A 27,639-nucleotide genomic window follows, 5' to 3' on the forward strand; every position below is an offset into this window, starting at 1 on the left:
TTTCTTGGGATGCTCAGAACTTATTATGGTTTTTCAGTAAAATAACATTTAAAGTAGTAATTTTAGGAATTGAATATCTAATATAGCAAGTGAAGTTTGTAAAAAAAATTGCAAGTAAAATTATTTTTTATGGAAATTTATCATGAATCACTTGTCATGAAATAAAAATCACTTCACTTCCATCAAGATACCCCTCCAATAGTGGTAGTAATGATGAAGGTGATTATATAGAGTCATGATGATAATAAAAAGTATCAGATCATTAGCTGTTGTGGTGTTAACAGTGAAGGTGATGATTATACAAGAAAATATCTTACATGTTGTAGGAAACATGTTTCAAATTAAAATCATATCATGTTGTATCATATTAGGTATTATTTGATGCTCATATTAAAATAGGTTAGGACTGGACGTATGTGTATGCACCTAATATTTTAAAATATCATATTACTGATATATGATGTTTCTACATATTAGGAATTCATTAGGAATGTCACACATCTAGGTTGAAAAACAAATAATTATATTGCTGATATTTTATAGAACAGTACGCATCTATAGTATTTTATACAATGAGTAGAATAAAATGAACTAACAAGAATAGCATTGACATTAAATGAAATTGAGTGCCAATTGCTTTATTTCCTAAATTCAACCCAGAGTAACATGAGCTAACTCATTAAAATTAAGAACCCAGTAAAAGAACAAGAGCAGAAACACTTTATGGCTGTCAAGTGTCAACTTGTTTCATATTTTTCCTTCTTTTTTGTTCAAATGTAGATGTTGGGTCAAAGTGGACAGAGCAAGCATCATTTTTGCGTCGGGAATATTGTTTGCAGAAGTATGGAGTTGACTTCCGCTTCATCTATACTAAAGTTAAAAGGTGGCACTTTCTTCATAGCATCTGGCAAATTTTCAAAACTGCCACGGAAATAAAAGGAGAAAATCTTAAGTGGATTACTTTGAATCATATTAGAATAAGTAAGAGATGCAATTCAGTCAAATATAGATAAATCTTTGGTATGTTCAAAACCTCTTTATAACTTGCACATTCAAAAGTTTCATGATGTTATCTTTTACTTCGCAGAAAAGTGGGACGTTCTCCTGCAACTGGAAAAAAAAGAAAGAACAAGCTACAGATCAGTATTATAGCCACCAAGGTTGATTCATAAATCATGTTTTAGTCTTTTAGGTCAGGAGATTATTTTCACAGTAAAGATGTTAAATCGTCTGAAAATTGTGTCAACTCACCTGAAGAGCATCAATATTTGCAGAGATTTGACACAAGATCTTTACGTTTTGCTCCAACAGCTCATCTGTAGGACCTACAATTGGTGCAAAAAGCATGATGCAAATACATGAGAGGTCCAAAGGTGTAAAACATGCTTCCAAGGGAAGAAAAATAAACCATTTATGCAAATTGCAAACATCAAAAAGTTTAAGTCTGCAGAATCATTCACAAAACATGGAACTAACAGTGGGTAGAGATGCCATCGCCATTGCCCATCGTAATTGTCGCTGGTTCATATGGAGAAACATTGGGTTGAGCAACAGAACAAGAAGGCATCGCAGCAAGATCCCAAACATTTTCCTGGGGAAGAAATTGAAAAGCATCTAAGCCTCCCTGAAATAAAGAAGGAACATATAATGGAGCTCTGTACTTAAAAGTAGAAGTCTCCTTTTTTATTTCAGATTTATTATCAATTTAAAACAGCATTTGGTTGATGTATTGTTTCCTCAAAAAGGAGGCACAAGGTTCTCCAATGACACAAGAAATATTCAACAGATCATGGAAAAGGGCCAATTCAATCATCAATTCCTCGTTAATTAAGGACTTAATTCTAAAGAATGAAGATTATCAGTGAACGAGTATTATCTCTTCCCAAAACTTTATAAAAATGTTGATGTTTTTTTTTTTCAAAACATAACAATTTTTCATTAGACTGAGACACAAATGTAGATAGCTGATCTTCATTCAATTATCAATACCTTATTCAAGACAGCTTCTCATAAATTAAATATGAACATCCACCAGATTAATAATATGAACATCCAATAAATGGAAGCCATACCTGATTTTCCCTTATCAGGTCATGATCACCCTTCCTTTTTTCCCTATTTTGTCTTTCCTGTAAAAAATGCAAACCAAACATGTTATAGTCAGAGAAAACGATTACTTCCAAATATATTATATCGTAACAGATTATAAGATCTCTATGTAGATCAGAATGTAAATTTAACTCAAGCGGATGCATATCAAGAGCTTTGAGTGCAAAGAATAGCATAGGAAAGAAAACATTTGTGCTTAAATGGCTAAGAAGATAAGGCAGAGGGTTCTAGGAGTAGTATAAATGACTCTAACGAACGACCAAGGATCCTCTGTCCTAAAAACCATGTTTCTTCCGTCCCTATCTATTAAATATAGACCAAGTAATATAATTTTGATTTTATATTTTTCTGATATATTTTAATTGATTTAGATCTCCATTTCTAATAAACAAACCACAAGTGAATTTAATGGAGGAACAATTGTTCGAAACGGAATAAATTTAATTAGGACCATGAACCACTTTCATTAAACCATTGAAATTTTAGCGACAAATAATAATCTCTCTATATACAAAAAAGGACAATGATAATTAGAAACTGCTGAAAAACAAAGGCCAATTGGATCATACCTCATATGTTAGCCACTTAAAGTCTACAGATTCACGTGCCGGTTCCTAAAGTGATAGCAACTGTTAGCAACAAATAGTTCATAGCACTTACTAATTAAATTTCGAGAAAGACCTATGTAGATACGAAACCACATAGAGACAACTAAAATCTGGACACCATATTAATATTTTAATTCTAATTAAATTTAACTTTAAATGATAGTATCAAAAACCATAAAATGCATTGGTCTCTAGATGTGACGTATTACATGCATATCTATACAAATTTTTCTCTTAAATTTTATGGCATTCTTCACAATAGAATCGATAGAATCAACTTACATTCATAAACTTGACTCGCCGAGCTACATCGTAAACTGATTTATACTGTAGATCATTTGCTATTCTTGAATAATATTGTACAAGCTTTTCTTCATATGCATACCTACAATCTCATGAAACTCAGCGAATATGTTGAAAATTGAAATGATGAAGAAGAAAAAAATACTCACTTAATAAGTCCTTCGTCAAGAATCCTTTGTTCTTCTGGGGTCCAAACCGATAATGAGCCATAACTGTTGTTAGAAGTTGCAAATGAAGGACCAGGAACTGAATTCTCGTTGTTTAATGAAGAATTAAACATTGTTTTGATACCCTAACTCCTTTTCTTGAGATTCAAAGTGTATTCAAATTGTTAACAATTGGTTCCCGCCAATTACCGCGAAATCAAAAAGAGGGGAATGGATCGGAGGAAGAAGAAAGTGGGATTGAAGATGATGGAGAGAGCGATTGTGAGAGATATAAATAGAGGATTTGGATTGCATATTCTGAATATGAAATTTGAAAATCTGTTGCAAACTGATATGGCGGAATATTTTCTGTTTTCAAACTGTCTTATTTATCTTTTGTGCCTTACTTGCCGAGATATTATTTTAGCTATCAATTTTATTAAAATCTAATAGTTTGAATTTATAAGTTAATCTAAATTTTTGGATTTTTAGAATTGATAGATAAGATGTTGAAATACATAAATTTGGGATTTTTTTATGAGGGGATGAGGAGGTAATTGTGCAATGAAAAACCAATATTACTATTTTTTGGAGGATTTAGTTTATTTGAAAAAACTGTATTTATTAATTGTGTAAAAAAATTATATATTATTAACTCATTATCTACTATTCATTTTAAATTATTATTGACTCTTTAAAAAAATATATAAATAAATAAAAATAATATATTAATTGTTATAGTACATAGATATTATACAATTTAATTTATATGTTTTCAGTGGAAGGTACTAAGGTTTTTTTTGAACTAAGCACATTCTGCTGTTATATAATTAACCGGCTAATAACTAATGGAAAATTACATTGGTTTTTTATGGCTTCGTAAATTGGGTAATCATGAAATAAATCGTGTAGATATAAAAGAATTCGAGTTAGAACAAAGTTTAAATTCCTATCCAATTGTGTCAAACTCACTTATTTATGATTTTATTTGAAGGAAGTGATAAAGTAATGAGCTACATTTACATCAACTAGTTATGATAAATCTCTTATCTTTTTATTTAGTGCTTTAATCTCTTATCTTTTGAACATGGAGATTATGCTCGATCAACCAATTATTTTAAACGAGGAAGATCGCAATTCACAAGTTATATTTTTAGTTTGAATTTGATTTAATTAAAATTCTCATCTGTTCAGATCAGTCCAAATTGATTTATTTAGACAGCTCATAATTAATTGATTTTTTCAATATATTGTACAAGGTTATATATATATAATATTATTTTTACGTACAATAACAATAAACCTAAAAAATAATATATGAGTCATAAATAATCACAATAAACATAAAAAATATATTTTATATATAAATATAAATATATGTATATATATACATATCGAACCAGTTCATGAACATAACGAGTCGAACTATATATAAGTAAAGTTCTATTCGTTTATTTAACGAGCTCAATTTTCAGCTTAAGTTTCACTCATTTGGTTCATGAACCAAGTTTGTCGAGCTAACGCACGAGTTGAGTTTCGATCGAATTCCGAGTTGGTTTGGTTCATTGTCATTTGTCAACCTTAAGATTTGGGTTAAAAAATAAGACTCGATCAATCTTTATGGCTGAATAGGGGACACACATGACCCAAACTGATTCATGGTCACTCATCATATTTTTATGTGTCTCTATCAATTATGTACAAAGTATATCTAATAATAAATATCATTAACAATGCGATTAATATATATATATACATATCTTTGGTCGAAAGTACTATTGATTCTCTAATTTTTTCATCATATATATAATTAACAATATATGTATATATCATTTCATATATCAAATTATTATATATATAATAAAAAATAATATTGAGAAGACTGATACAATTAATATTTATGATCAGGTAAGAGATAATCTTTACCATAACCATACTTCCCATAAGAGATAACTTTTACCCTAGCCATACTTGCATCAGATGCTATATCATCATATCTATTGCTTGTTTGGTATACATGAAAGTTTGTAGTTTTTTGTTTTTTCAATAAGCTTAAAGTTGCAGCATAAGTATGTTTGGTAACCTCTATAGATTATAAACTCAATTTAATTTTTTGGAAAAAAAAAATGGAAGCTCCTCCACGATGAATTGTTTATTTTAAAGTTGACTTACTTTTCAATAGAAATGTAAATTCTCATTTTACTTTTACTTTCAATGTTATCTCTACTCTCATTTACTTTTTCACTAAACTTCACTCATAAATATGTGTCATGTTGTTTTTAAATATTGACATTTTACTTTTATTTTAATTTTTTAGCCTTTATAATGAAGTTATAAAATTATTATGGTGATATAAAAATTGTATATTTAAAGAATGCATGTCTTTTAAGTAAAATACATATAAGATGATAAATATAAAAAAAATGTATATTTAAAAATACTTAAAAAACAACCAAAATAATTACCACGTAAAGCCTTTAGAGAGATTCATTGTGTTAGTGCTGACGATAACACTCAACAAACTCAGCGAGTCAACTCAACAACTCCCGAGTCATCATGTTTCAACCACCACCTCCACCCGGTTCCGCCACCACCACCACCAACCACAACCAGGTTCTTTTCTCTCTCCGTTTTTCTCTGTAGAACTAAATCTTATGTTCTTATCACTTTCATTAAACTGAAAAAGGGTTAGAAATTCACCAATCGAACAATTTTAGGGTCTGCGTTTTTCTCCATTCACATTACAGTTGCTATCAAGGTTTTGCGTTTTTTAAGACTCCAAAAACCTTTGGAGTGGTGTATTTAGGTAATTCAGTTATCGTGTGAGAAGCATGCTAGCGCTTTTCCAGTTCTCGTTTTATGCCGTTAAATTCAGCTATTCTCATAATAATTAGGTATTCTGTTTCTCAGTGTTAGATTGCAATGAATCCTATTTACTTTCAACCCGCACCACAACCTCGTCCTCATGTACCTCTTCAATTTCCGTTATTACCGACTCAATCACCAAATTCATGTTCCTTTTGGGAGAATAGGAATCTCTCTGAACGCCTCGGAGAATTGCAACATACTCTCAATCTTGCTAAGGCAATGTATGTTGTTCTTATTGCAACTTTCTACATCTTTAATCATATGCTTATTTCAAACATAAGGTAATTGGGTACATGCTATTTCATATTGTAGGCAGAAGGAGCTAGAGATTTTAGAGATGGTAAAAGATGCTAAGGGGGATTTAGAAGATGTAAAACGTAGCTTAAATGAACCTTATATCTCTGGTGTTTTGAAATGTATGGAAGATTTATGGGTTAGTATTGAAACCCAAGAATCGTTGTCTGTGGAAGCTGCGAATTCTTTGATTGTAAAGCTTAAAGCTCAGCTAGAGCCATTCAGATATGTTGCGGATGAAGCAAGTCCATGGGAGGAGAAATCTGCAGCAGTTAGGTTTGAGAATAAAGTGCATAAATCAAAACGAAATAAACTATGGAGGAAGAAAAAAAGGAAGCGAATTGCAGAAATGCTGGCAAAGGTTACTTTCCCTTGGTTTATTTTTGTTAGACATTTCCTTTGCCATTTTTTTAAGATTGATAGCTTTGTTTGGGTGTTCTCTTTGTTAAAAAAATGTAGGAGCATGAGCAATTTGACCAAATCAACCGAGAAGCTGATGAGTGGAGGGCTAGGGAGATCGCCAAGGACATTGCAAACATTAAGGTATTCAAATTTATGCCAGAGGCTAAATGAAAGATCATGCTGATATGATTTTCAAAATCAGATATGTGATTATCATCTCTGGAAACTCAAGGATTGGTGCTGAAATAAGCATGAACAATTACATAAAACTTCGTATAATTCATTGTTATTATTTTTTTATCCTCATTACACATAACTATAGTGCACTCCCCTTTACGGCACTGTTTATATCCCTATATACTTCCAGATTAAGAGTAGATGTTGGAAATAATTGAAAGGTAGTTGATGATACTTCCAATCACACATTTCTACTTTTGCCTACTTCTACTCAAACTTTTTGCTGCTATCTTTTCCTTACTGTCCCCTCACGAAAAAACAAGGAAGGTAAAACTGATTCGTTCTGTTTGGAAATGACTTGCAGATGTATTAGCCCTGATACCAGTTTGCAATGCAAATCTTAGTAATATCTGATGCATGTCTATTTGCAGGTAGAAAAGATGAAAGAAATTGCGAAGCTTAAAGCTAAAGAAGAGAAGAAGAAACTAGAATCTGAGGTAACTTTCTTTTAGTACAAATGGCTGTTAAATCATTGCTAATTAATGGTTGTTGTCAAGTTTGATGAACTTGTTCAAACATTCTCTGCAATCTACCATAACCCCATATGTCATGATTTTTATCTCACATTTGTCTATGACAAATATATCACGTGAACCATTTCCTTTTTTATTCCCAATATGGTATGTTCCTTAGCTCCTTACCATCACTATGAACCACTTTTTTTTTTCTTCTGTCAGTCCCCAGTAAAAAGCATATACACAACTTTCTTCTGTCTTTTCGTTTACTCAACCAATATGAATCACTTTAATTTTTTTATTTTCTACCGTGTCCCCTCACTTTTCATTGGGTTTCAATTCTGTTGCATGCTTGTTGTGTTGAAGCTTGAGCTACTGTTGGTAGTGGAGAAGCTTCAAGAATTACGCTCCATGAGGATACAAAAGTTGAAAAAACAAGGTAAATATATACGAAAGTCAGTCTGCTTCTAAGTTTGTTGTAATTGTATTGCCCGTTGTGACTCAAGTGCTTCATGTGTTTGCTTGGTAATTTTTCTCCAGCCCTGCAGCCATATATAACTTTTGAACTTCGTATCCTAATTTATCACCTTAAATTTAGAGTCCCGAATGATGGTGAGCTTTGTCACAATGGTAAGGTTGTTTGCCTTGTGACCTAGAGGTCATAGGTCCAATTGATCAAATCCTGAAAACAACTTTTTCGCTTGTAAAGGTAAGGGTGCGTACATCTACCCCTAGACTCCACTAGATGGGAGTCGACTAGGCTGTCCTTTTAAATTTTGAGTCCTAAATGCAGTTTTGTGATAGATTAAATTCTTTATAAATCATGTGTGCCTGAGTTCAAGCTCTAGCACTTAGCCTTTTGATTGGAGCTGAATAGTTACCTATTCACCTTGTAAATGTATATCTTTGACAAATTTGTTCATTATCAATTGAAAATCATACATTTCTAGTTCAATAATAATGTAACAGGCATGATTTTTCTTGCTTTTCTAATTGGATTTTTCCAATATGTCTGTCCTTTATGTGTGCAAGTGTGTGTATATTCATGTAAGTAACATGTGATTCATTTTACAAATTATGCAGGTCACTTTTTCCCAGAGGAAGATGACAAGTTTATTGAGAGTGTTCAGGCTGCTGTGGAAGCAGAGGAGCGTGATGCTTTGGCTGCAGCTGAAACAGATGCTGCTAAAGATGCAATCGCAACTGCTGAGGAGTCCAGGAAGGCTATTCAGAATCAAGGGAAACTCTCAAAAGGATGCGATGGTGATAAGCCAGTTGAGGAGAGAAAAGAGCAACTCGTTCACAGTGGAACTGATGAGGGTTCTGGTGCATTGGATGAGAAGAAATCTAGTAAAATAGCATCCGAAGGACAGAGCAGCGGAGTATATGACCCTCTGGCAAATTTACCTATTGAGTTCTATCATTATTATCATGGCAGTAACAATGACATGGGCACACTTATCGAGGTATTTCAATTGAACTCTACATGTTTTGAGAAACAACACTTTTCTCCCTTGTTTCTTTTGAGTACATATGTAATCAGTTGAATTTTCTAGGTACGAAGGCTGCTAATTTTACTTTACTGACACCATTATAGCTTAATGGTGCTACTTTTTTTTAACCAACTTATGTTTTTCTCGACTGCATGTTCATTATAAGCTCGAAATTATTAAGACTTCTGAATAACCTCATGCAGGTTAGAAGAGGATGGGATGCCTATATCAGACCAGGAGGAAGGTAAGAAACAATAACAATGAAGCTTTTGTGCTAATATTTCATTTTTTTTGGCATATATTAGATTGCATTTCAAAACTGGGTGAAACAAGGAGGGCACGAGGTCAAGTCATTTATATTATATATATACCACACACATATACATACATATATATATATATATATATATATATATATATATTATTCATGAGATCATGACTCTGATCTGCCACCACAGTCTTTTATAACATCACGGATCTGTACAGTATATCATGTCATCCATACCACTGTTATTAAATCAAAATCCAGTGTTAGTGCTGCTATAATAGCTATGAGTGACCACAATTTATTTTGATATTTATTGCCTATCATATAACCTTGACACTGTTGTCACCTGGCATGTTCATCAGCTTACTAATTTCTAATTCAATCATTCCTTGTATCATTGTGAAAAATGAAAATAAAAAGTCTGATTATCTTGCTTACTTGGATGATTTTTTTCATTGCAACTTTGTACAGCCGCATACCAGGGCACTGGGTTCAGCCTCCTCCTCCAGCCAATGAGATATATGCATCTTACTTAGTGAGGCCTAAATGATTAGTTAAACTATGAGACATGCATGCTCATCAACAAAGAGGTTACGAGTAAAGGTGCTGATTCTCACATACTAAACTATTTTTTTTATATATTTCATTACCTCCCATTTTAAAAATAGATTCCATAACTCATGTCATACTCTGGCTCTTATAAATGTGTTTTGCTAGTCATAAAATGTATGCTGTGTATTTGATTTTTAAGACTTGGCATTTTAACTTTTCAAGATTTACTTTATATTTTAGCAAAACCTTTTTTATATTTCACTTTTTATTTTCTTTTTCTATTTGTATTACTTAATGCTAAGAACCATTTCTGAAGGAATGTCCTTATTGAAGGATCATGTCATATCCCACTTTAATGATGCAGCCCACACTACAACAGTTATCAACTTAGTCAAGAAATGCACCAAAACATTGATGTTGATGCCATAAGGACATTGATGAAGCAATACAATAGAAGTTTGTATTGGAAACTCATAATCTTTAAACATTCAAAACATAGATACACACATTTTCAATATATAACAATTACCTTTGATTTACATTCTCCAATTGGAAAGTACAAATACTCGGTTTTTGTTTTTCTGTTAGGAAATGTGTGCCATTAATGGACTTTGTTCATTTCTAATAAAAGAGACCACCAACTTCATCACCAAAGTCAAGATACTTAAATCAACGTTTGTTGATCTAAGTCACAAGAAGTATGGTTCCACTTTAAAAACAAGTTCAAAACAAACTTTTTTCATGCTTATAGGCATTATAAAATGATATTTTTGTCTGAAAAAAACACTTTTGAGCTCATGTCAGCCTTGCTTCATCTGTCATAGAAATTGGTGGAGTGCATCATGGACAATAAATTTTTTGGGTCTTATAATGAAGCTTGTAACATACTATCAGGCATAATAAATGGTGATAGCATTATTATAATATTATTGGTATTATAATCAAAGTGTAATATTCATATACTGTCAGTGCAAAGATTTATTCATTGTTACTACGTCGTAAAATTTGGTTACAATGGAGAACATTTTCCTTTTGTTTTAACCAGGGTTAACTCTTTTCCATATTAACATTCTCTCATCTCTTCAAACCCATCATAACTTTTCTCTCTGCATAATAAAATAATAGATAATATTGTTTAATGTTTGAAAATGATAAATAAATATGAATAGAACTTTTAAAAAATGGATACTTAAAAAGGAATAAGGATTATATGCATCATATGTTTAGTAATGAGGGCTTTAATGCTCATGTAATTCATCTAGGCTTGGTGCAAAATAAATGTGATGTGATATAGGAAACAAATAAGAAACATACATCCCTGAAAAGTTGACATTAATATTTGTATTTTACAAATACTTAATCAAGGATCCTAACATAGAAAGGGATGTTCGTGAAAGAATCTTAAACAAATGCATTTTATATTATTTTCATTTTGGAATATTTTACTTTGTAGGATATATATAGTTTTAAATGCAATTCACGTCACTGGAAATATGAAATGACATTAGGATAGTAACGCAAACTAATTTTAAATTCGTATCAAGATTTTTCATCTCGATAAACCACTAATCGTACCCACGTATTATGAATAGGATTTGTCAAACATAATGTACAAGTTTATGGTACTGACAAAGTATTTATACTATACCATTATAATTCATTAAAAATAAATTAAGACTTACTTTTTTTTATATGGATGTGTAAGCTTTTGATTTTTACCATGATTGAAAAGAAGAAATTACACAAGATGACAACGAAATGATTTGAAATTTATATTAATATATAAACAAAATCCAGACCTTATATCACATTATAATTACACAAACAACTTTGATTGGAAACTATATAATTTTTTATACGTGATCAGCTTTTCAAAAGAACTCAAATTTATTGAATTTTTAACATTTGTGAAAACCTTAATGGTGTGTATTTTTACCTTAATAATTGTATACAAATTATTGTAGCTTTTGTTGATGTTTGTGTTCAAGGACATTATCTACTCAATAACCAAAAAATAAAATAGATTATCTACTTTGTACTATAATAACATGTAATTAAAGGGGAATCTGATTTTGTCATGCTTTTTATAGTAATGACATTAAACCTGAAATGATATAATGAGAGTACTAGATCATATATTCCTTAGTGATCTACTAATTTAACTAATGATAAGTTCCAACTGTAGAAATGATTAAATCAACACACACATATTTTAGTATATAATAAATATGATCATGTGATATACATTTTAAACATACTAAAAAGATACAAATTAGTAAAATATTACATAAATTTAATATAATTAAGCATATTAAAGTACATTTCTTAATCAATATACTATAGTTTTAAAGATACTTATTATATCATAACATAGGTAATAATATAGGTTTGTATTGATTTACTTTAATTTTGGTGCATGAAAAATCTAATTGATAAAGTAACCGATTCATTGGTTCAAGTACATTTCTAATTGATAAATATGTAATGACTATTAGAATAAACAAGATAGTATTAATAAAAATAGTATTTAAAGTAAGATACTAATGTTTGACCCCAAAGTACAATAAAAGGAAAAGTGTGGCAAAACTTGACTATTAGAAGACATCTTAAGTTAAAAAATAAAATTAAAAAATAACACATCATTCTCAACATCCAATCTATCACATGAATACTAACTACTATGAGTTCAAGTAATACATGTTTAATTCTCCATAAGTGAGGAGTTCGAATTCTGTAGATGAAAAAAATACCTATAAGAAGAGTAAGTTTCACGTATCTGTGGATATTCTCAGCTCGAATATGATTGACTCTAGTGCAAAGATACATATGAGAAACAAAAAAACATCGATCTATCACATGAATAATTTTCTACTTACCTTTTTAACATTTTCAAACGTCTTTGTCTATCCCATGCGATGAGAGATTCCATTTGAATCACCATAGCTTATAAATCCACAACAACCTAAAGTTTCATTTCATAATTTTAATATAACCATAATTAATATTATTACTATTATTATGTCTATAACCATAACTGAACTTAGTTAAGCAAATCAACCAATGAGATTTGAGGTGCTCTGAAGAATGTTGGTAAGTAAAGACTTTCTATTTTCAGTAACCATTTTGTGTGGAACCTAGTACAATATCTTTCCTTATATAGAAGTAATCTCTTCCTCTTTGTTACTTTACCCTCACACTCACTCTCTTTATTTACTACACATAATTGTCTCTGTTTCTGACCCTTTTAATTATTAAGTTGGTTCAATTCCCAGGGTTTGTGAGATTTTGAAATTCTGAGTTTGGTTGTAAAAGTTTCAAGCTTTTTTGAGTTTGGAGCAGGAATTTTGCATTAACGAATGCTTCATGTGCAATACAAAAACTGGGTCTTTGTCATTTGTCAAAAATCATTGCTTCCTTTAGGTCACACTGTTTCACTGCACTAGATATGATCCTACGGAGTTCAGGTTTAAGCCATTCAGCTTTTTTTGCCTACAAAAAAAATCAGCTTTTTAGTTAAATTCGTCGGTTTTATTTCAAGTAGGCTTTTTCTTTTCTAATGTTTTAAACATAATTTGTGCTCAATTTATTCTTACATAGTTGTACCTATTTGAAGATTGGAAATGTTTTAATTATTAGCTTTGAGAGTAGTTGTTGAATTTTCAGTGGTTGGTTTGTGGATTTTGAAATTAGGATCTTATGGGTTTGTGATATTTAATTCCAGAAAGACTTTTAAACTTGGAAAATAAAATAAAAGGGGGACTTTTAAAATTTAGGATTTAAATCAGTTCAGCACTCTAATATTCATCTTTGATTTGGGTTTAATTTGTTTTCCTAGAAATCTTTCCCATGCAATTTTCCTCAATGTTGGAGTGAGGGGTTGAAATTTCCTTTTTGTGATTGAAAGATTTGAAGTTTTAGTTTTTATTTAATTTCCTTCCTGCTGAGAATGTTTTTGTGCAGTGTTAACCTTGCAGGCCTATAGGGTGTTGGGAATGTGTGAAGGAATGTCTTGTGCAACTTTTGATCCAAAGAAACTCTAACATTGGCTTAGTTTCTATTTCAACTTTTCTCTCCAACTTAATCATGGAAGATCCCTTTTTCCTTAAGGGAAAAGAATTTGGGTATTGGACATCTCCTCAGGCTCAAGTGGAGGAGGGACCGCCATCGTTAGACGGTGGAACGAGAAGTTCAATTTCCGAGGATATGCTTAACAATTTCTCCGAGCTCATCAACTTTGATAATTATGCTGGTTGGTGCACTAGTCCATTGATGAATGATCAGAGTTTGACCAATGGTCTTTCATCATTTGCCTCAGCACCATATCCACCACTCAGTGGATTCAATTTAGTTGAACAGAACAATAGTCCATTCTTTATGACAGAAGATAGTGGAAATTCCAATACTATGGAAAACTCCTCTAGTTATGGGGAGAAAGTTGTATTTCAGCCAATGGACACTCAACTTGGTTTCTCAGATTATGCAAATGATACAAGTAACTTAGATTCAAACCAAAACTTCAATGGTTCTTTTCAACAACTTAATACTTTAGATGTAGACAATTACATAACCTCCAAACCATCTGGTTTATCTCTTGATGAGAGAATGCTGAGGGCTTTGTCCTTCTTTAAGGAATCAGCCGGTGAAGGAATATTGGCACAAGTTTGGGTACCTAAAAAGCATGGCGATGAACTAATCTTAACCACGAGTGAGCAACCCTATCTGCTAGACCAAATGCTTGCAGGGTATCGCGAAGTGTCAAGGACATTCACATTTTCTGCAGAAAGAAAACCGGGTTCTTTTCCAGGGCTTCCCGGTCGAGTGTTTCTCTCCCAAGTTCCTGAATGGACCTCCCATATTGGTTACTACAATAAATCCGAGTACATGAGGGTGGAGGATGCGATTAATCATGAGGTTCGTGGATCAATTGCTCTTCCCATATCCGATCTGCAGTCTGAATTGCCGTGCTGTGCTGTACTGGAACTTGTCACTACAAAGGAAAAGCAAGATTTTGACAGAGAGTTGGAAATTGTTTCTCATGCACTTCAGGTTAGTTTTTCTTTTGCTAATTTTAGCCTATAATTCAATTCTGCCATTTTCCTGTCTCGCTCTGCATTTTATATTGAATCTGGTTTTAGTTGACCTTGTACTCATGGCCTTGGCTCAATTTATTCCTCTTCTTTTACTCAAATTTAACCAGAAGTATGTTGCCTTGGTTTTGGAAGATTTCTTTTATTTTTTACCTATTATTTGCATGACATATCTTTGAGTTTTCTTCATTTATGAATTGTGAAAATATGTTATGTTTTAGAATATAGACTTCATATTGTTCGCACATCTTCATTGGGAACGCTGATGCCTTGCTACAAGGTTATTATCGGGAAGTTTCTTTCTCACATCTTCATTCAATTTATTTCACGATGTTCTCTGGGTGTGCGTTGTATAGTTAAGACTTAAGACTACTTTGCCAAAACTGGAACAAAAATCATACATACTTAAATTTGTGTAGTCTGTGATCATGCTCTGTAGGTGCATCCTATACTCATTAGGTCATATCAAATTTTTCTACCCATTTGATTGAGAAACCTGTTAATCTGTGATAAGATGTTTCAAATAACAATTAAATCTTGGTCGATTTAGTTATGGCTGAACTCTCCAACTACTTAGAAAAAGTATTCCTTTTTATGTTTGAAAAAATTTCAGATCATGTTAAATTGAAGATAGTAATGATGATTGTATTTCACATGACTTTCTGCAGCTTGTAAATTTAAGGACGCCTATGCCTCCACGAGTTCTTCCCCAGGTTTTGCTGGAACTTCAATTTTTTTCCTATTGATTGTACTTTTCCCCCACCATAAGAAAAGAGAAGGAAAAAAAACAAAGATAAACTAAATCTAACTATCTGGATTCCGAACTTCTTACAAATTGATTCTTTTTCTGCAGTGTCTATCAAATAACAAAAGAGCTGCTTTAACAGAGATAACTGATGTGTTACGAGCTGTGTGTCATGCGCATAAATTGCCATTGGCACTGACATGGATTCCCTGTTGTTACAGCGAGGGAATGAGAGATGGAACGGGGAGAGTACGAATTAAAGAGGGTCATGCAAGTTCTGGTGAGAAATGCATACTATGCATTGAGGAATCAGCTTGCTATATAAATGATAGAATGGTAGGAGGATTTGTTCATGCATGCGTTGAACATTATCTCGAGGAAGGGCAAGGTATAGCTGGGAAAGCTCTTCAATCAAACCTTCCATTCTTCTACCCTGATGTCAAAGTCTGTGATATTGGTGAATACCCCCTTGTTCATCATGCACGCAAATATAATTTGAATGCTGCAGTCGCAATAAGGCTAAGGAGTATCTATACTAACGATGATGATTACATATTGGAATTCTTCCTGCCTGTCGATATGACTGGGAGTTCAGAACAACAACTTTTATTAGACAATCTCTCAGGTACTATGCAGAGAATTTGTCGGAATTTGAGGACTATCTCAGATGCTGAATTATCAGGAATAGAAGGCCCCCAAGTGGGGTTTGAAAATGAAAAGGTCTCAGGTTTTTTTTCTCTGTCTAGAGAAAATTCCCATTCAACAATGCTAAATGGTGCCCATGATTCAGTCCAGAAGATGTCCTTGAAGGCATCTAACCTGAGAAACAATGGAATTGGAGCTGTTCATAACCAGGTATATCTTTACTGTATCTTCTTTTATTTTATCCTTGTGGAGTTTAATATGAAATGGCTGCTCCATCTGAGGAAGCATTTGCTATAAGTTATTGTGAATTGTGTGGAATTGAACTGTGGAGAGTGGTGGAGGAAATACTGAATGTCCCTTAGTCTTCATGTAGGTTATAAAGGAGTGAACTAATGGCACAAAAACATATAATTTATGATTCAACATTGTAAGCTGTTGGTGTAATGATTTTTGATGTCTTCTGTGATTGAACTTTAACATCGTACGAATTGGTCTTGTAGGCAATGAATCGTTCAAGAAGGCAGGCCGAGAAAAAGAGAAGTACAGTGGAGAAGAATGTTAGCTTGAGTGTTCTCCAACAATATTTTTCTGGTAGTCTTAAGGATGCTGCAAAAAGCATTGGTGGTGAGGCTCAATGTTATTTTGGCTAATTTCTGCATAATTATTTGCCCACCTTATTATTGTGGGTTATATGACAGATGTTAGTTAAATATCAGGTATGCTTTAGATGAGTGTTGGTGTTCACAATCATTTAGATTGCATACATACTGGTTCTGAAACCCATTGTAGGATTTCTTATTTCTTCTAATGTTACCAGGGAAATAATGAAAGCAATTCACAGAATGATAAAAGAGAGAATTGCAAAGTAAGATTTGCAGTATGCTTGTGTCAAAAATAAGTGCAGTTCATTAACATCCTTGTTAATAACAAATTAAATTTCTATTGCTATTGTTCTATGTTTATATCCTTGTATTAAGAATGTCCTTTCATTGACTATAGAAGATGTTAAATATTTCTGAAAGGTAATTGTTGTTAGAAAAGACAACTTGGTTGTTAACAATATTTCTTCTTTGAACAGTTTGCCCAACAACTCTAAAAAGGATATGCAGGCAGCATGGTATTTCCAGATGGCCATCCCGCAAGATAAATAAAGTGAATCGATCATTGCAGAAAATACAGATTGTGCTTGATTCGGTGCAGGGAGTGGAAGGAGGGTTGAAGTTTGATCCTTCTACTGGGGGTTTTGTGGCAGGAGGGTCAATCATCCAAGCAATTGATGCACATAAAGGCCTTATGTTCCCTGAGAAATGGACTGTAAAAGACCCCGAGTCTTTAACTAAAGGTGCAGTCTCAGTACTTCCAGCGTCTCGTAGTGAAGATGAGAGTTTGGTGATTAAGTTGGAGGAGGAGGATGTTTCTTTGGAGGGAAATCAGCTTCTGCACTCGAGAAGTGTGCTTATCTCCAATTCCTGTGATGGTGAACTGAAGAAAGACAATGCCTTTTCTTTTGATTGTAATGATTATTCAAAATCAGTGACCGTGGACAACGAATCATACCGAACAACCTGCCCTTGGACCAAGTCTCAGGATTGTCCTGACCAAATCAATCCGGGTTCTTTTCTTGAAAAAGATTCAGGGAGTCTGAATAAAAGTAGCCATGATATTGAGTGTCATAATTCAAGCTCTTTGGTTGCTGATGAGTTGGAAATTGGCGGCGCTGTTGAACATAACCACCCCACTCTTTCAAGCATGACAGACTCATCTAGTGGCTCTGGCTCCACAATGCATGGCAGTTCTTCAAGCTCTCAGATCTCTGAAAACCAGAAACAGTCCAAACGCAAATCGACTTGTGTTGATAGTGAGTCAAAAATTATTGTGAAAGCTACCTATAGAGAAGATACTATCCGTTTCAAGTTTGATCCATCTATAGGTTGTTCACAGCTATATGCTGAAGTTGCAACAAGGTTCAAATTGCAAAATGGTTCATTCCAGCTGAAATATCTAGATGATGAAAAGGAATGGGTGATGTTGGTTAATGACTCAGACTTGCAAGAATGTGTTGAAATAATGGGTGATATCGACACGCGTAGTGTGAAGTTTATCGTTCGCGATATGCCTTGTGTTGTAAGCAACCATGGCAGTAACAATTGCCTATTAGCAGAGCCAACTTAAACTCATAGTATTATGAGTTGATGCATAGAACAGAATTGAAGTTCAGTCTTCAAAGAATAAATGACCTTGAGGTAAGGTCATGATGCTTCATCTGAGTGGCTGTTTTATAAACTCATATGGAAGCAGTAGCAATAGCATGTTAAATATGTAGGTCTCTTTATCTTAGATTAGAAGCAGCATATAGAAGTTAATATAGTTGTAATCTGAACTGAGGTTAATAGGAATAATAGCCCTGGGTGAATATATCTCAGTTTGTATAAATTTTCCATTAATATAATAAAGTTTAGTAAGATACCATAATCCTGTGGGTTTGTATGACTAGTTTATGGTAGTACCATGGCAAAAGTAAGCTAAATAAATTATGTAGAATTATTAGATTATGTTGGTCAATAAATTTTGGTTGGGTAAGTTTAAATGATTTTTTTATTAATAAAGATAGCCTCCTAAATCAAGAAAGTGTTGATGCCATACTCTTATTTGTTGTCAATATGCATTCCATGTGTCTCAAGGAAGTATTTCATATTATTTTATTTTAACCTATACATTTTGAAAATGACTTTGACATGACCTATATATGTTTAGAAAAATCAAAAATACATTTTTAATGGTAGAGTGCGCACCTTTTTATTTTTGGAAAATAAAGTAAATGAATTTAATGTTTCATCTTTCCCTTTTCCCCCCCAAAGTTGTAGAAGTCTATAAGATGTGCATTGTACAAGTAACAATGTTAACTTCTTGTAATGGGCTTATGAGATACTAATAATTTGAGTTCAGAGTAAACACCCAAAGAGGAAAATTATATAAATGGCGGAAAGTTAAACTTTATCACCCATTAATAAACGAGAAACTCAATTTAAAACTAAACTATTGTTTAAAGGAATCATACAAATTCCTGAAAATATAGAGCCTAAAAAATGATATTCAGAATACTGAAAAGTTAAGAAGCAAACTAACAAAAGCATCTATTACACAACAAAATTATTACCTATCAATCAACCTTTATATGAAGCCATTATCAGGCAAAAAATGTGCCACAAGTCCAATTGTGCTTAGTACTCATTACTCAGCTAATTTCCCAAGCACTTTTTATCTATCAAATGTTGACTGTATTTTCAAAAATCAGTACCACCATGTTCAAAACAATCTCCAAGATTATGAATACACTAAGTTTGCTCTTTTTTAATTCCCATAATGTAGGTAGCTCAAACTGCATGAACTTTCCTTTTTTTCCTTTTTCCCTTCTTTCTTGGAGTTGGATGATGGTTTCCACTTTTTCAAGATTATATACCTCCAAATAAATATCAATTGGAGAACATACCCAAGCCATTATTAACTCAGTAGATCTATGCTCTACGAATTTTCTTATTTTGCTTGTCTTGCGCCCGGTATTTCACTCGCCTTTCCTCTCTTCGGCGCTTTTTTGACAACTCCTCCTCTTTTGCTCTCTCCGCTTCAAGTACCTTCCTCTTTTTATCTTCATTAACCTTTCGCTTTTTCATCTGCAAGAGGGTTGGACAAAATACAGAATGCGACAAGATGTGAGAAGGCAATGTGCTATGTTTGAAGTTCAAGTCATACTCAACTTTGATATACTTGGCATCTAGTATAGTGGCTAAGAAATATTTTTGTTTTTGAAAGGGAATAATTAAACTAAAAAACTACGAAATTTTGGATAGAAATTCAAAAAACAAAAGTAAAGCAAAACATCCAATTAGTTGACATTCTTACCTTATCATGTCTAATTAACTGGTATTGTTGAACAAGAGCATGAACTTTGCGCTCACGAGGATCCATCACAACACCCCTTTTCCTTCTTTCTTCAAGTAATGGCCTCTTCCGCTTGGGAATATCCTTGGGTTTTGATTCAAAGGGAAGGCTTGCCTGTAGAGACTTGGGAATCACCACTGGATTGAACTTCCTTTGTTTTCTTTCAATTTTCTGCCAAAGAAAAAAAGGAAAATTAAGTTGTGACACAATCTTAAAGGATGAGAAATGGATCAGGAGGCTTAAAATTCTATCGGTATCTAACCAGGACATACCTTGTAAAGTGAATCTTTGTTTACAGGTATTGAAAGATTGTTTTCTCTTCTCAATTCTGCAACAGTTTTCATTCCTTGCCAAGTCTTGTCACGAGGCTGCAATGCAGTTGTCAATGGATTGTAGAACTGGGGAACTTCAACTTGTGTCCATGCACGCAGGAAAACAATATCACTCATCAGAATTTTGTCTTCAAAAGTGCACCTAGCAATTCCTTCTTTGGTTTGTCCACCCTTCCTTTTTGGTTGGTTACCTATCTCTTCTTTTGCAACCTGCCAGACATAAAAATAACTTAGCACAAAATAGATAGCAAATATAACTATCAACCTGACACTAACAGGACTAGCCATCAATAAAATATCAGCAAAAGTCTCCAAGTTACAAGTCACAGACCTTCTTGACCTGCCCCCTGATCTCACTGACTGTTCGAATAGATGCACCTTCAAACCGAGCTACTTCAAGATCTGAAGTAAACATATCCTTTATAAGTGCTGTTTTCTTGAATATCTTGCACGGGTAACCAACCAATTTGATTTTCTTCACTATTCTTGCTTCGTGTTTAAACTCAACAACAACAGCAGTTGCAGTGATCCTAAATGTTGCCTGATAAATCAAATAAAGCCTATCAGTCACTTGGGAAAAATATAGCCGGAACAAATTGGCATCCCACAGTCAGAGAGAAATTCAAGCAATGCTGTTCGGCAAGAGAAAAGAATGTGGCGTCTGACCTGATTTTTCGATAGATTCTGAACAGCAACTATCCCAGTGTTGGGAGGGGCAAGTGGGCCCCAAAACATAGCGAGACAATGCATGTGCTCTGGAGTATATTTTAGCATTCGATGCCTTCCATTGATGTCCTCAATAGCATAAACTGGTGTTGTCTGGTAACGCCTCCATCCAACAGAAACAATAATTGGATCTCTAGTCTTTAGCACTTTCTTGTGCCATCTGTGCCGCTTTAACCTGGCCTGACAAGGAAAAGAAAGTGATTTTTTTATAACAAAAGAGAGCAGAAGGAGAGAAGGAAAAAACAATGAAAATGATGAATTTAAAAGGAAATGGAAAGATCAGAACGTTTCAATCAACTTTTATCAATTCACAATTTCACATTAGACTCCAGACAGCTAATTAACAAAAGTCACAACATGGTCTTCAAGCCAAAACTTTAACTTCTATATAAACAGCTCAATTATGTATTCATAAAACAAGGGCGTAGTTTATTATTCCATGTCTGCAATATCAAAAGGAAGTCCTACCCCCCACACCCTAGTATACAGCTGTAAGTACCATTCAAACCTAATTACCAGGATATACTCACTTTCACGCTCTACAAAATTTCATAACATGCATTTGTTTCCAAGATTATTGCATAATACAAGGCCAATTAGAAAACTGGACTAATTTCAATCAACATATATTTAGCTTTCCCCTTATATAACCTCTCCCTAAATCCCTAATCTTAAACATCATAGGAAGCCAATTGTTATTTCAATTTTAAAAGCTTCAATGATTTGTGTACATTTTGAACTTTACGAGAACTATGCTTTTAAGAAAAATCCGCTGACCTGCATGTATCCAACATTTTCCTCCCCAAGACCAACCCCTCCCACCAATATTGGATGGTAGGGGTCAAAGTATTCAACCATCTCAAAAGGAACATCATGAATCTCCAATCTTAGATATGTCCCAGTACGGAAGCCTTCTGTCTCTATTCTGGCAGTTTCATCAAGTTCATTGAGTTCAGCTATATTCATTTGTTTCCGAAGCTCAATCTCTTCCTTCAACTGATAAAGCACAAGACTAAGTAAGAGGCCATTCAATATGAAGGTAATTGACATTAAACATGAGCAATGAGTTTTACCTTGTCAAAATAGCTACTTTCATTAGCTTGACCACGATGGAATTTGACCTCATTTTCATTACCAGTATCTTCCTCAGCTGACCCAGAGTCATCACCATATGTGGATCAAAATTAAGGTTACAAATGCACTTGTTTTCTTGCCCTCACCCCACCTCCACGAATGAATCAGTCACACACACAAAAAAAGAATTTTGTTTTTTTGTCAAAGGTACAATATGATAGCATCAGAAAATCAATCAAAGTCTGTCTACATAAACATCTCAAATTTCTGATGTTCAATCAAAGATAATTTTAAAAAGTTGGGCCTCAACCTTAGGATAACACAGAAGCGATAGAAAATGGTTTAATCCCCCTACTCTGACAAACCATTTTTCCTTTCCATTTTTTTGGTGGAGGCTCAGAAAGCAAAAAATATATTTTCTAGTTAAATAAGTATATCAAGAGAGAAACAGAAAAAGGATATTGAGAATCAAATTTCGCACGAAGAGCAAGTTTCTTAAGCCGCCGCTGTTCAGCTTCCAAATCATCTCCCTTGGGTATTGTTGCAACAAAAGCATCATCCGTCTGATGATTCTCGTATTTTTCTCCAGTTTCTAAATCTTCAAAATCACCATACAAATCATCATTCTCCTCTTCAGTCTTAGTTTTTGGTAGTGGATTACGGAGTGCAGCTTTTGCCAAATTTCCAGTCACAAAACGATTGCGAATACCCTCATTATCTTTATCATCCCATTTCTGATGCACAAAATGTGCAAGCATGGAACAATCCTCAATGTTGGCCGTTCCATCGTTAAACCCGTCTGTCATGCTCTGCTATATATTTAAATTTATAAGCAAAACACAAGGTTTCTTAGTTCAGGAAGCAAATAAACAGATATTTTGAAGGCCAACAAACTTAAAAAAGTGATCTTTAAAATCTTCCAAAACATGCAATTTAGACATTGCTTTTCTAGTTGTCACTGTCAGTGCTGTATTTCACTAATTCCAAAAGATCAATTTTAATACAACAAAAAATGGAAACAAATAGATTTGCAATCTGTCATTAAAAACAGTCCTCTGAAAGCAATAAAAAATTCACTAAAACTAGAGCAAGTTAATAAAGGACCAACCTTTTTAACTTCTTCTATAGGCTTAAAAAAGTCATCTTCACTTCCATCATCCTCACTATTATCATTTTCATTGTTTATAGAGGTCGGATTAACAGTAGATTCCCCATAGACAAGTTGCGTCAAACTAGGAGATTTCCGTGATAGAGTTCTTTCTGCCAAAGACTCTTTCCACTTTGAAACATTTCCCATGTCATCATCTTCTGAGAAAAATCAAGAAAGAAAAGTCAGTAACGATATAAAGCCTCAAGGGACAAGTCACTCACTGATTTATAGTAATTGACATGGGAAGTGATAAAACAATGTGTCATATAAATCTTATTACTGAACATTGATTTACAAAACATAGCACTGATGCATGACATGAATACATTTATACAACAAGATACAAATATTAACAATCAAAAGGAAACTGCACCATCTGGGCCATCATCACTATTGTCGTCATCCTCCTCCTCTTTTGAAGATTCTGACTCAGAAGATGCTACATCGTCACTGGCAGCACCATTCTCTTCTTCTAAATCCTATAAGGGAAATCATTCAAAAAATTATGAGCACTCTCAATGCAACATGACATGCATATCACATGAAACAAAACTGGAAACAATTTTTTGAGTCAGATAATTCAATGAATGTTTAAGCTTGGCCCAAGATTAAATGCAAGTTTAAAGCTGGTCCTTGGCAAATGAAATCCAGAAAGAATCAAGACAATAGCCAACAAGAAAGTTTCTTTCTTTCTTGTGAGCTGACTGAGACATGATTCCAGCTCAACAAAAACAATAACTTTAAGCTTACCGACAGATCATTTTGATTAACACCACTTCCAAAGATCACTCCCCTTCTTCGTCTTCCATCAATAAACTCAATATGCTCTTTTAAGTGGTCTCCAGGAGTAACTTTACTATCAGATGCATCACCATCTTCATCATCAGAACCAGACGCTTCCCTATCTGTCATGGCATCAGCTTCATCCTGATCAGATGATTCTGAACCATCTGAATCCATTTCATTATTATCTTCACTATCTTTACCAGCTATATCATCCCGTGTATCAGCTAGAGCTTCTGATGACACTTTTGGCTTTTGACCAAAGAGATTGATACTGCTGTTCTCTAACTTTTCATTAATTGAGTATTTGGTATTCTGTAGTGATTTCACCAAAACTTCCCCCACATCTCTGTCCTTTCCTGTTAGAAACATAAAAATAATTATTTAAACAAAATATATGACAACAAGAAGGAAATAGGAAAAGTAAAAAAAAAAACATTATGTTATTCATGATCTAACAAGAAGGAAAGAAACATAGAGAAGCAATAACAGTCTCAGGACAACACAAACTTGGAAATCTTTTATTGAAAATTTCCACCATATGGTCATACTATGATTTCTCAGACAAAGATAAAATGCATGATGAGAATCTATCTATAACCTTTGCTCATCATGGCTGAGTTTTCATCATCAACTTTTGAAAATTGAACAAGGTGGTCATGGATATTTATGTATACAGCATCTTTGTCATACATAAGATCCCCAAGGCCAGACATTGGAGCATGGAATAACTTCTCCTTATCACGAAGTCCTTTCTTTTTTGCAGCAGATGGAAGAGGACAAGGATCTGGTAAAGCAGTAATACCAGGTAAACTATAATCACCCACTCCAGCAATGTGCACCTGGTTTCAAAAAAATAAGTTAGAGTACCAACAGGTGGGGGAATGAACAGAATACTTCAAGCACCATTGGTCACAATATCACTCCAAGCATATAGTCCACGCTAACTGCACACTTTGTCTACGCATCAAGCTAAAACAGTTAAAGTATGCCATTACTGAATTCATCGTATCTAATATACACCGAATCCTTTAAGGAGAAATACAAAGGTCATGGATGTTTTGAGGGAAGTGGTTACTGGAGTGAATCAATAATGAGTACATAATTAATTATTAGTTGACAAACACACGGAGATGCATAAATAGGTTACCTGATATTAAATTTAATTCTTATGAAAAGTCAGATACCAGTATCAGGATTTAGGTTCATCACTCACATCAGAATAGTATTTCCAATAATTGGCCAGTGATCAGTATAATGGTAAAAGATGAAGACACAATATGAACTTTGAGCAACTATAATATGAGGAATATATGGTTAAAAGCACAAATACATAGGAGAATGAGGACAATGATGTTCAATCTATTGCTTCAAACCATCTCCAGTACCAACTGAAGGCACTTGAAACCTTGCATATTCTTCCCAAAAAAATCTAGATTTTAATGAATTCAATTTCATTATAAAGAAATTAAAGATCATAGAACTGCTGAACACACCTTATGCCCCTTTTTCAGATTACACCCTCTAAGATAGCCATAAAGTGTGACTTTTCTGTCACATTTCTTATTTTCATGCACTTTTTCGGGAGGAGTGATATCTTCAAAACGATCTACCAAAACATATGGGTGGGAAGTTCGCCAAGATAAAGGCTGAAACTTCATCACAGAAATGAATCGGGCAAGATTGTGGACTTCACGCTTGACGTACCTATTTAGTAAGGAAAGGCAATGTTATTAAGTAAAACATGCAATGAAGCTTGGCAAACACCGTCAACCTCCATGTGTAAAAGAATAAACTGTATAATCATAAAAAAGGTTTATGTTGATTACTTACTTTCCATTAATAAGGCCTGATAAATAAAACAATTTAGCTCCATCATATATTTCAGTCCAAAACCGGTGTTTAAGGCGCTGTTTTGTTTTCCTCAACTTTTTAGCATCCCTGAACTGATCAAGATGAGTAAGAACCCCCATCACCTTTGGGAACCCATGAACTTGCAAAATGTTGAGGAATTCAAAGGTTTCCTGCAAGTGAATTAAAGGCTCAAAAAATCAGAGAACCGAATTTGAAAAATCAATCGCATACCAACTTCATCTAAATTATATCATATAGTACCGCTGCATACCAACTTCATCTAAATTATATCATATAGTACCGCAGCGACAATAGCAAAACACAAGCAATTTACAACAATATCTTCCTTTTCTAATACCCACCATTTCGAAACCATAACTCCCATCTACAAGAAGCAGTGCTAAATCAGCAAACTTTGCTGCATCTATCATGCCATTGACATCATTTGGACATTCCACAAATTGCAGTCGTCTTTGCTTTCCTAGCATTCACATTCAAACACTTATTTAATACTATATTACCACGAATGTACAAACATTGATAACACTATAATAACATGGCAAAGGAAACAGATGCACAAACCTGACACAATAGTAATTGGACCTCGAACTTCAGGTAAATTTTGTTTCGTATAATGTTTAATCAGAGACTTTATCAACAGTGACTTCCCAACCTGAAAGCAAAAACAGTACAAAGCAAAATTAACAACAAACTTATATAAATTCAATTTCGACCCAAAACTCAAAATTGGAACTTGAAACATAAGAGAAGAGAAAATCCACCTGGGGTGGACCCTGCACAACGACGACGAACGGAGCAGGTTCCCCATAAGAACGGTCAATGATTGGAACGTGAAGACGGCGTTGCTCTTTCTCGACGGCGCGTGATTGCAACTTCTTAGCTTTATTGGAGGAAGAAAAAGCGAATGCCTTAGGGTTCTGTTGCTGTTTCTGTTCATCTTCAAAATCGTATTGCTTCTTCTTCTTCAGCTTCTTCTTGTCCTTTTTGGCGCCAGATTGACGCGTCCTGTGTGACTTGTTCGATTGATCAGCATCGTTTACTGCCATTGAAATCGAGGAACTTCAACTCACGAAGTGTAGGGTTTAAATTCTTCCATTTTCAGAACGGTTATGGCGGCAATGCAATAACGACGTTACCAAAAATTCTTAATGGGCCTTAAAAATAACGGGCCTCGGAAAATATTGGTATGGGCCTGTGAAAATTGCTGGTCCAGCTTGTGGGCCCAATGCAAGCATGGAAAGGAGCGAGGAGTGTTCCCAAAATTGCAATATATATTAGATAAGAGATACATGTAGTGAATTTTATACCTATCATTTACCATTAATATTTAATTATAGTTGACATTTTAAAGAAAAAAATTCGATAAATGGTAAGTAATAAAGTGCATGTGTATAATTTTACACAATTCGTATATAGATTTTACACTATTAATGTATAGAATTTTTTACTAATCATAATTATCTGTCCCTAAATCAATCACATGCTATGTATATTTTTTTATTTTCTACATGTAGTGGGACAGCCCATTCAGATTTTACACAATATATT

The 27,639-nt window shown here is 33.7% G+C and overlaps 4 protein-coding genes across 13 annotated transcripts; 2 read left to right on the forward strand and 2 right to left on the reverse strand.

Moving 5' to 3' along the window:
• LOC109354125 lies at window positions 533–2,314 on the reverse strand. 2 transcript variants are annotated; one of them, XM_019596480.1, is made up of 5 exons: window positions 2,073–2,314; window positions 1,477–1,591; window positions 1,252–1,325; window positions 1,034–1,110; window positions 533–921 (listed from the first exon to the last, which is right to left on the reverse strand). In XM_019596480.1, the coding sequence occupies exons 1-5, from the start codon at window positions 2,283–2,285 to the stop codon at window positions 810–812; spliced, it is 591 nt and encodes a 196-aa protein (XP_019452025.1). In that variant the 5' UTR covers window positions 2,286–2,314; the 3' UTR covers window positions 533–809. The 2 variants fall into 2 exon arrangements, with proteins under 2 accessions (XP_019452025.1, XP_019452024.1); XM_019596479.1 differs by having other exon boundaries at window positions 1,477–1,624; window positions 2,073–2,313.
• On the forward strand, window positions 5,625–10,202 carry LOC109353317 (U11/U12 small nuclear ribonucleoprotein 59 kDa protein). Of its 3 annotated transcripts, none has more exons than XM_019595542.1 (9): window positions 5,625–5,779; window positions 6,077–6,255; window positions 6,347–6,689; window positions 6,788–6,871; window positions 7,339–7,404; window positions 7,789–7,861; window positions 8,506–8,888; window positions 9,119–9,159; window positions 9,655–9,932. In XM_019595542.1, the coding sequence occupies exons 2-9, from the start codon at window positions 6,089–6,091 to the stop codon at window positions 9,731–9,733; spliced, it is 1,236 nt and encodes a 411-aa protein (XP_019451087.1). In that variant the 5' UTR covers window positions 5,625–5,779; window positions 6,077–6,088; the 3' UTR covers window positions 9,734–9,932. The 3 variants fall into 3 exon arrangements, 2 of the variants coding, with proteins under 2 accessions (XP_019451087.1, XP_019451086.1); XR_002108444.1 differs by lacking the exon at window positions 5,625–5,779 and adding an exon at window positions 10,069–10,202 and having other exon boundaries at window positions 5,997–6,255; window positions 9,655–9,786; XM_019595541.1 differs by lacking the exon at window positions 5,625–5,779 and having other exon boundaries at window positions 5,997–6,255.
• On the forward strand, window positions 12,756–18,674 carry LOC109355440 (protein NLP8-like). 5 transcript variants are annotated; one of them, XM_019598605.1, is made up of 7 exons: window positions 12,876–13,199; window positions 13,696–14,781; window positions 15,491–15,535; window positions 15,676–16,422; window positions 16,713–16,836; window positions 17,291–18,363; window positions 18,395–18,674. In XM_019598605.1, the coding sequence occupies exons 2-7, from the start codon at window positions 13,819–13,821 to the stop codon at window positions 18,398–18,400; spliced, it is 2,958 nt and encodes a 985-aa protein (XP_019454150.1). In that variant the 5' UTR covers window positions 12,876–13,199; window positions 13,696–13,818; the 3' UTR covers window positions 18,401–18,674. The 5 variants fall into 5 exon arrangements, with proteins under 5 accessions (XP_019454149.1, XP_019454150.1, XP_019454151.1 ...); XM_019598604.1 differs by lacking the exon at window positions 12,876–13,199 and adding an exon at window positions 12,756–12,825 and having other exon boundaries at window positions 17,291–18,674; XM_019598602.1 differs by having other exon boundaries at window positions 12,877–13,199; window positions 17,291–18,674.
• On the reverse strand, window positions 19,251–27,178 carry LOC109353419 (ribosome biogenesis protein BMS1 homolog). Of its 3 annotated transcripts, none has more exons than XM_019595687.1 (17): window positions 26,853–27,178; window positions 26,653–26,743; window positions 26,433–26,551; window positions 26,050–26,240; window positions 25,713–25,923; window positions 24,818–25,058; window positions 24,184–24,575; window positions 23,807–23,912; window positions 23,392–23,588; window positions 22,746–23,095; window positions 22,283–22,382; window positions 21,987–22,205; window positions 21,150–21,389; window positions 20,815–21,024; window positions 20,424–20,693; window positions 20,113–20,322; window positions 19,251–19,883 (listed from the first exon to the last, which is right to left on the reverse strand). In XM_019595687.1, exons 1-17 carry the CDS (start codon window positions 27,135–27,137, stop codon window positions 19,728–19,730), a joined length of 3,588 nt encoding a protein of 1,195 aa, XP_019451232.1. In that variant the 5' UTR covers window positions 27,138–27,178; the 3' UTR covers window positions 19,251–19,727. The 3 variants fall into 3 exon arrangements, with proteins under 3 accessions (XP_019451232.1, XP_019451231.1, XP_019451229.1); XM_019595686.1 differs by having other exon boundaries at window positions 22,746–23,092; window positions 23,392–23,591; XM_019595684.1 differs by having other exon boundaries at window positions 23,392–23,591.

The sequence above is a fragment of the Lupinus angustifolius genome, chromosome LG08 (genome assembly GCF_001865875.1).
Source record: "Lupinus angustifolius cultivar Tanjil chromosome LG08, LupAngTanjil_v1.0, whole genome shotgun sequence".
Lineage (NCBI taxonomy): Eukaryota > Viridiplantae > Streptophyta > Magnoliopsida > Fabales > Fabaceae > Lupinus > Lupinus angustifolius.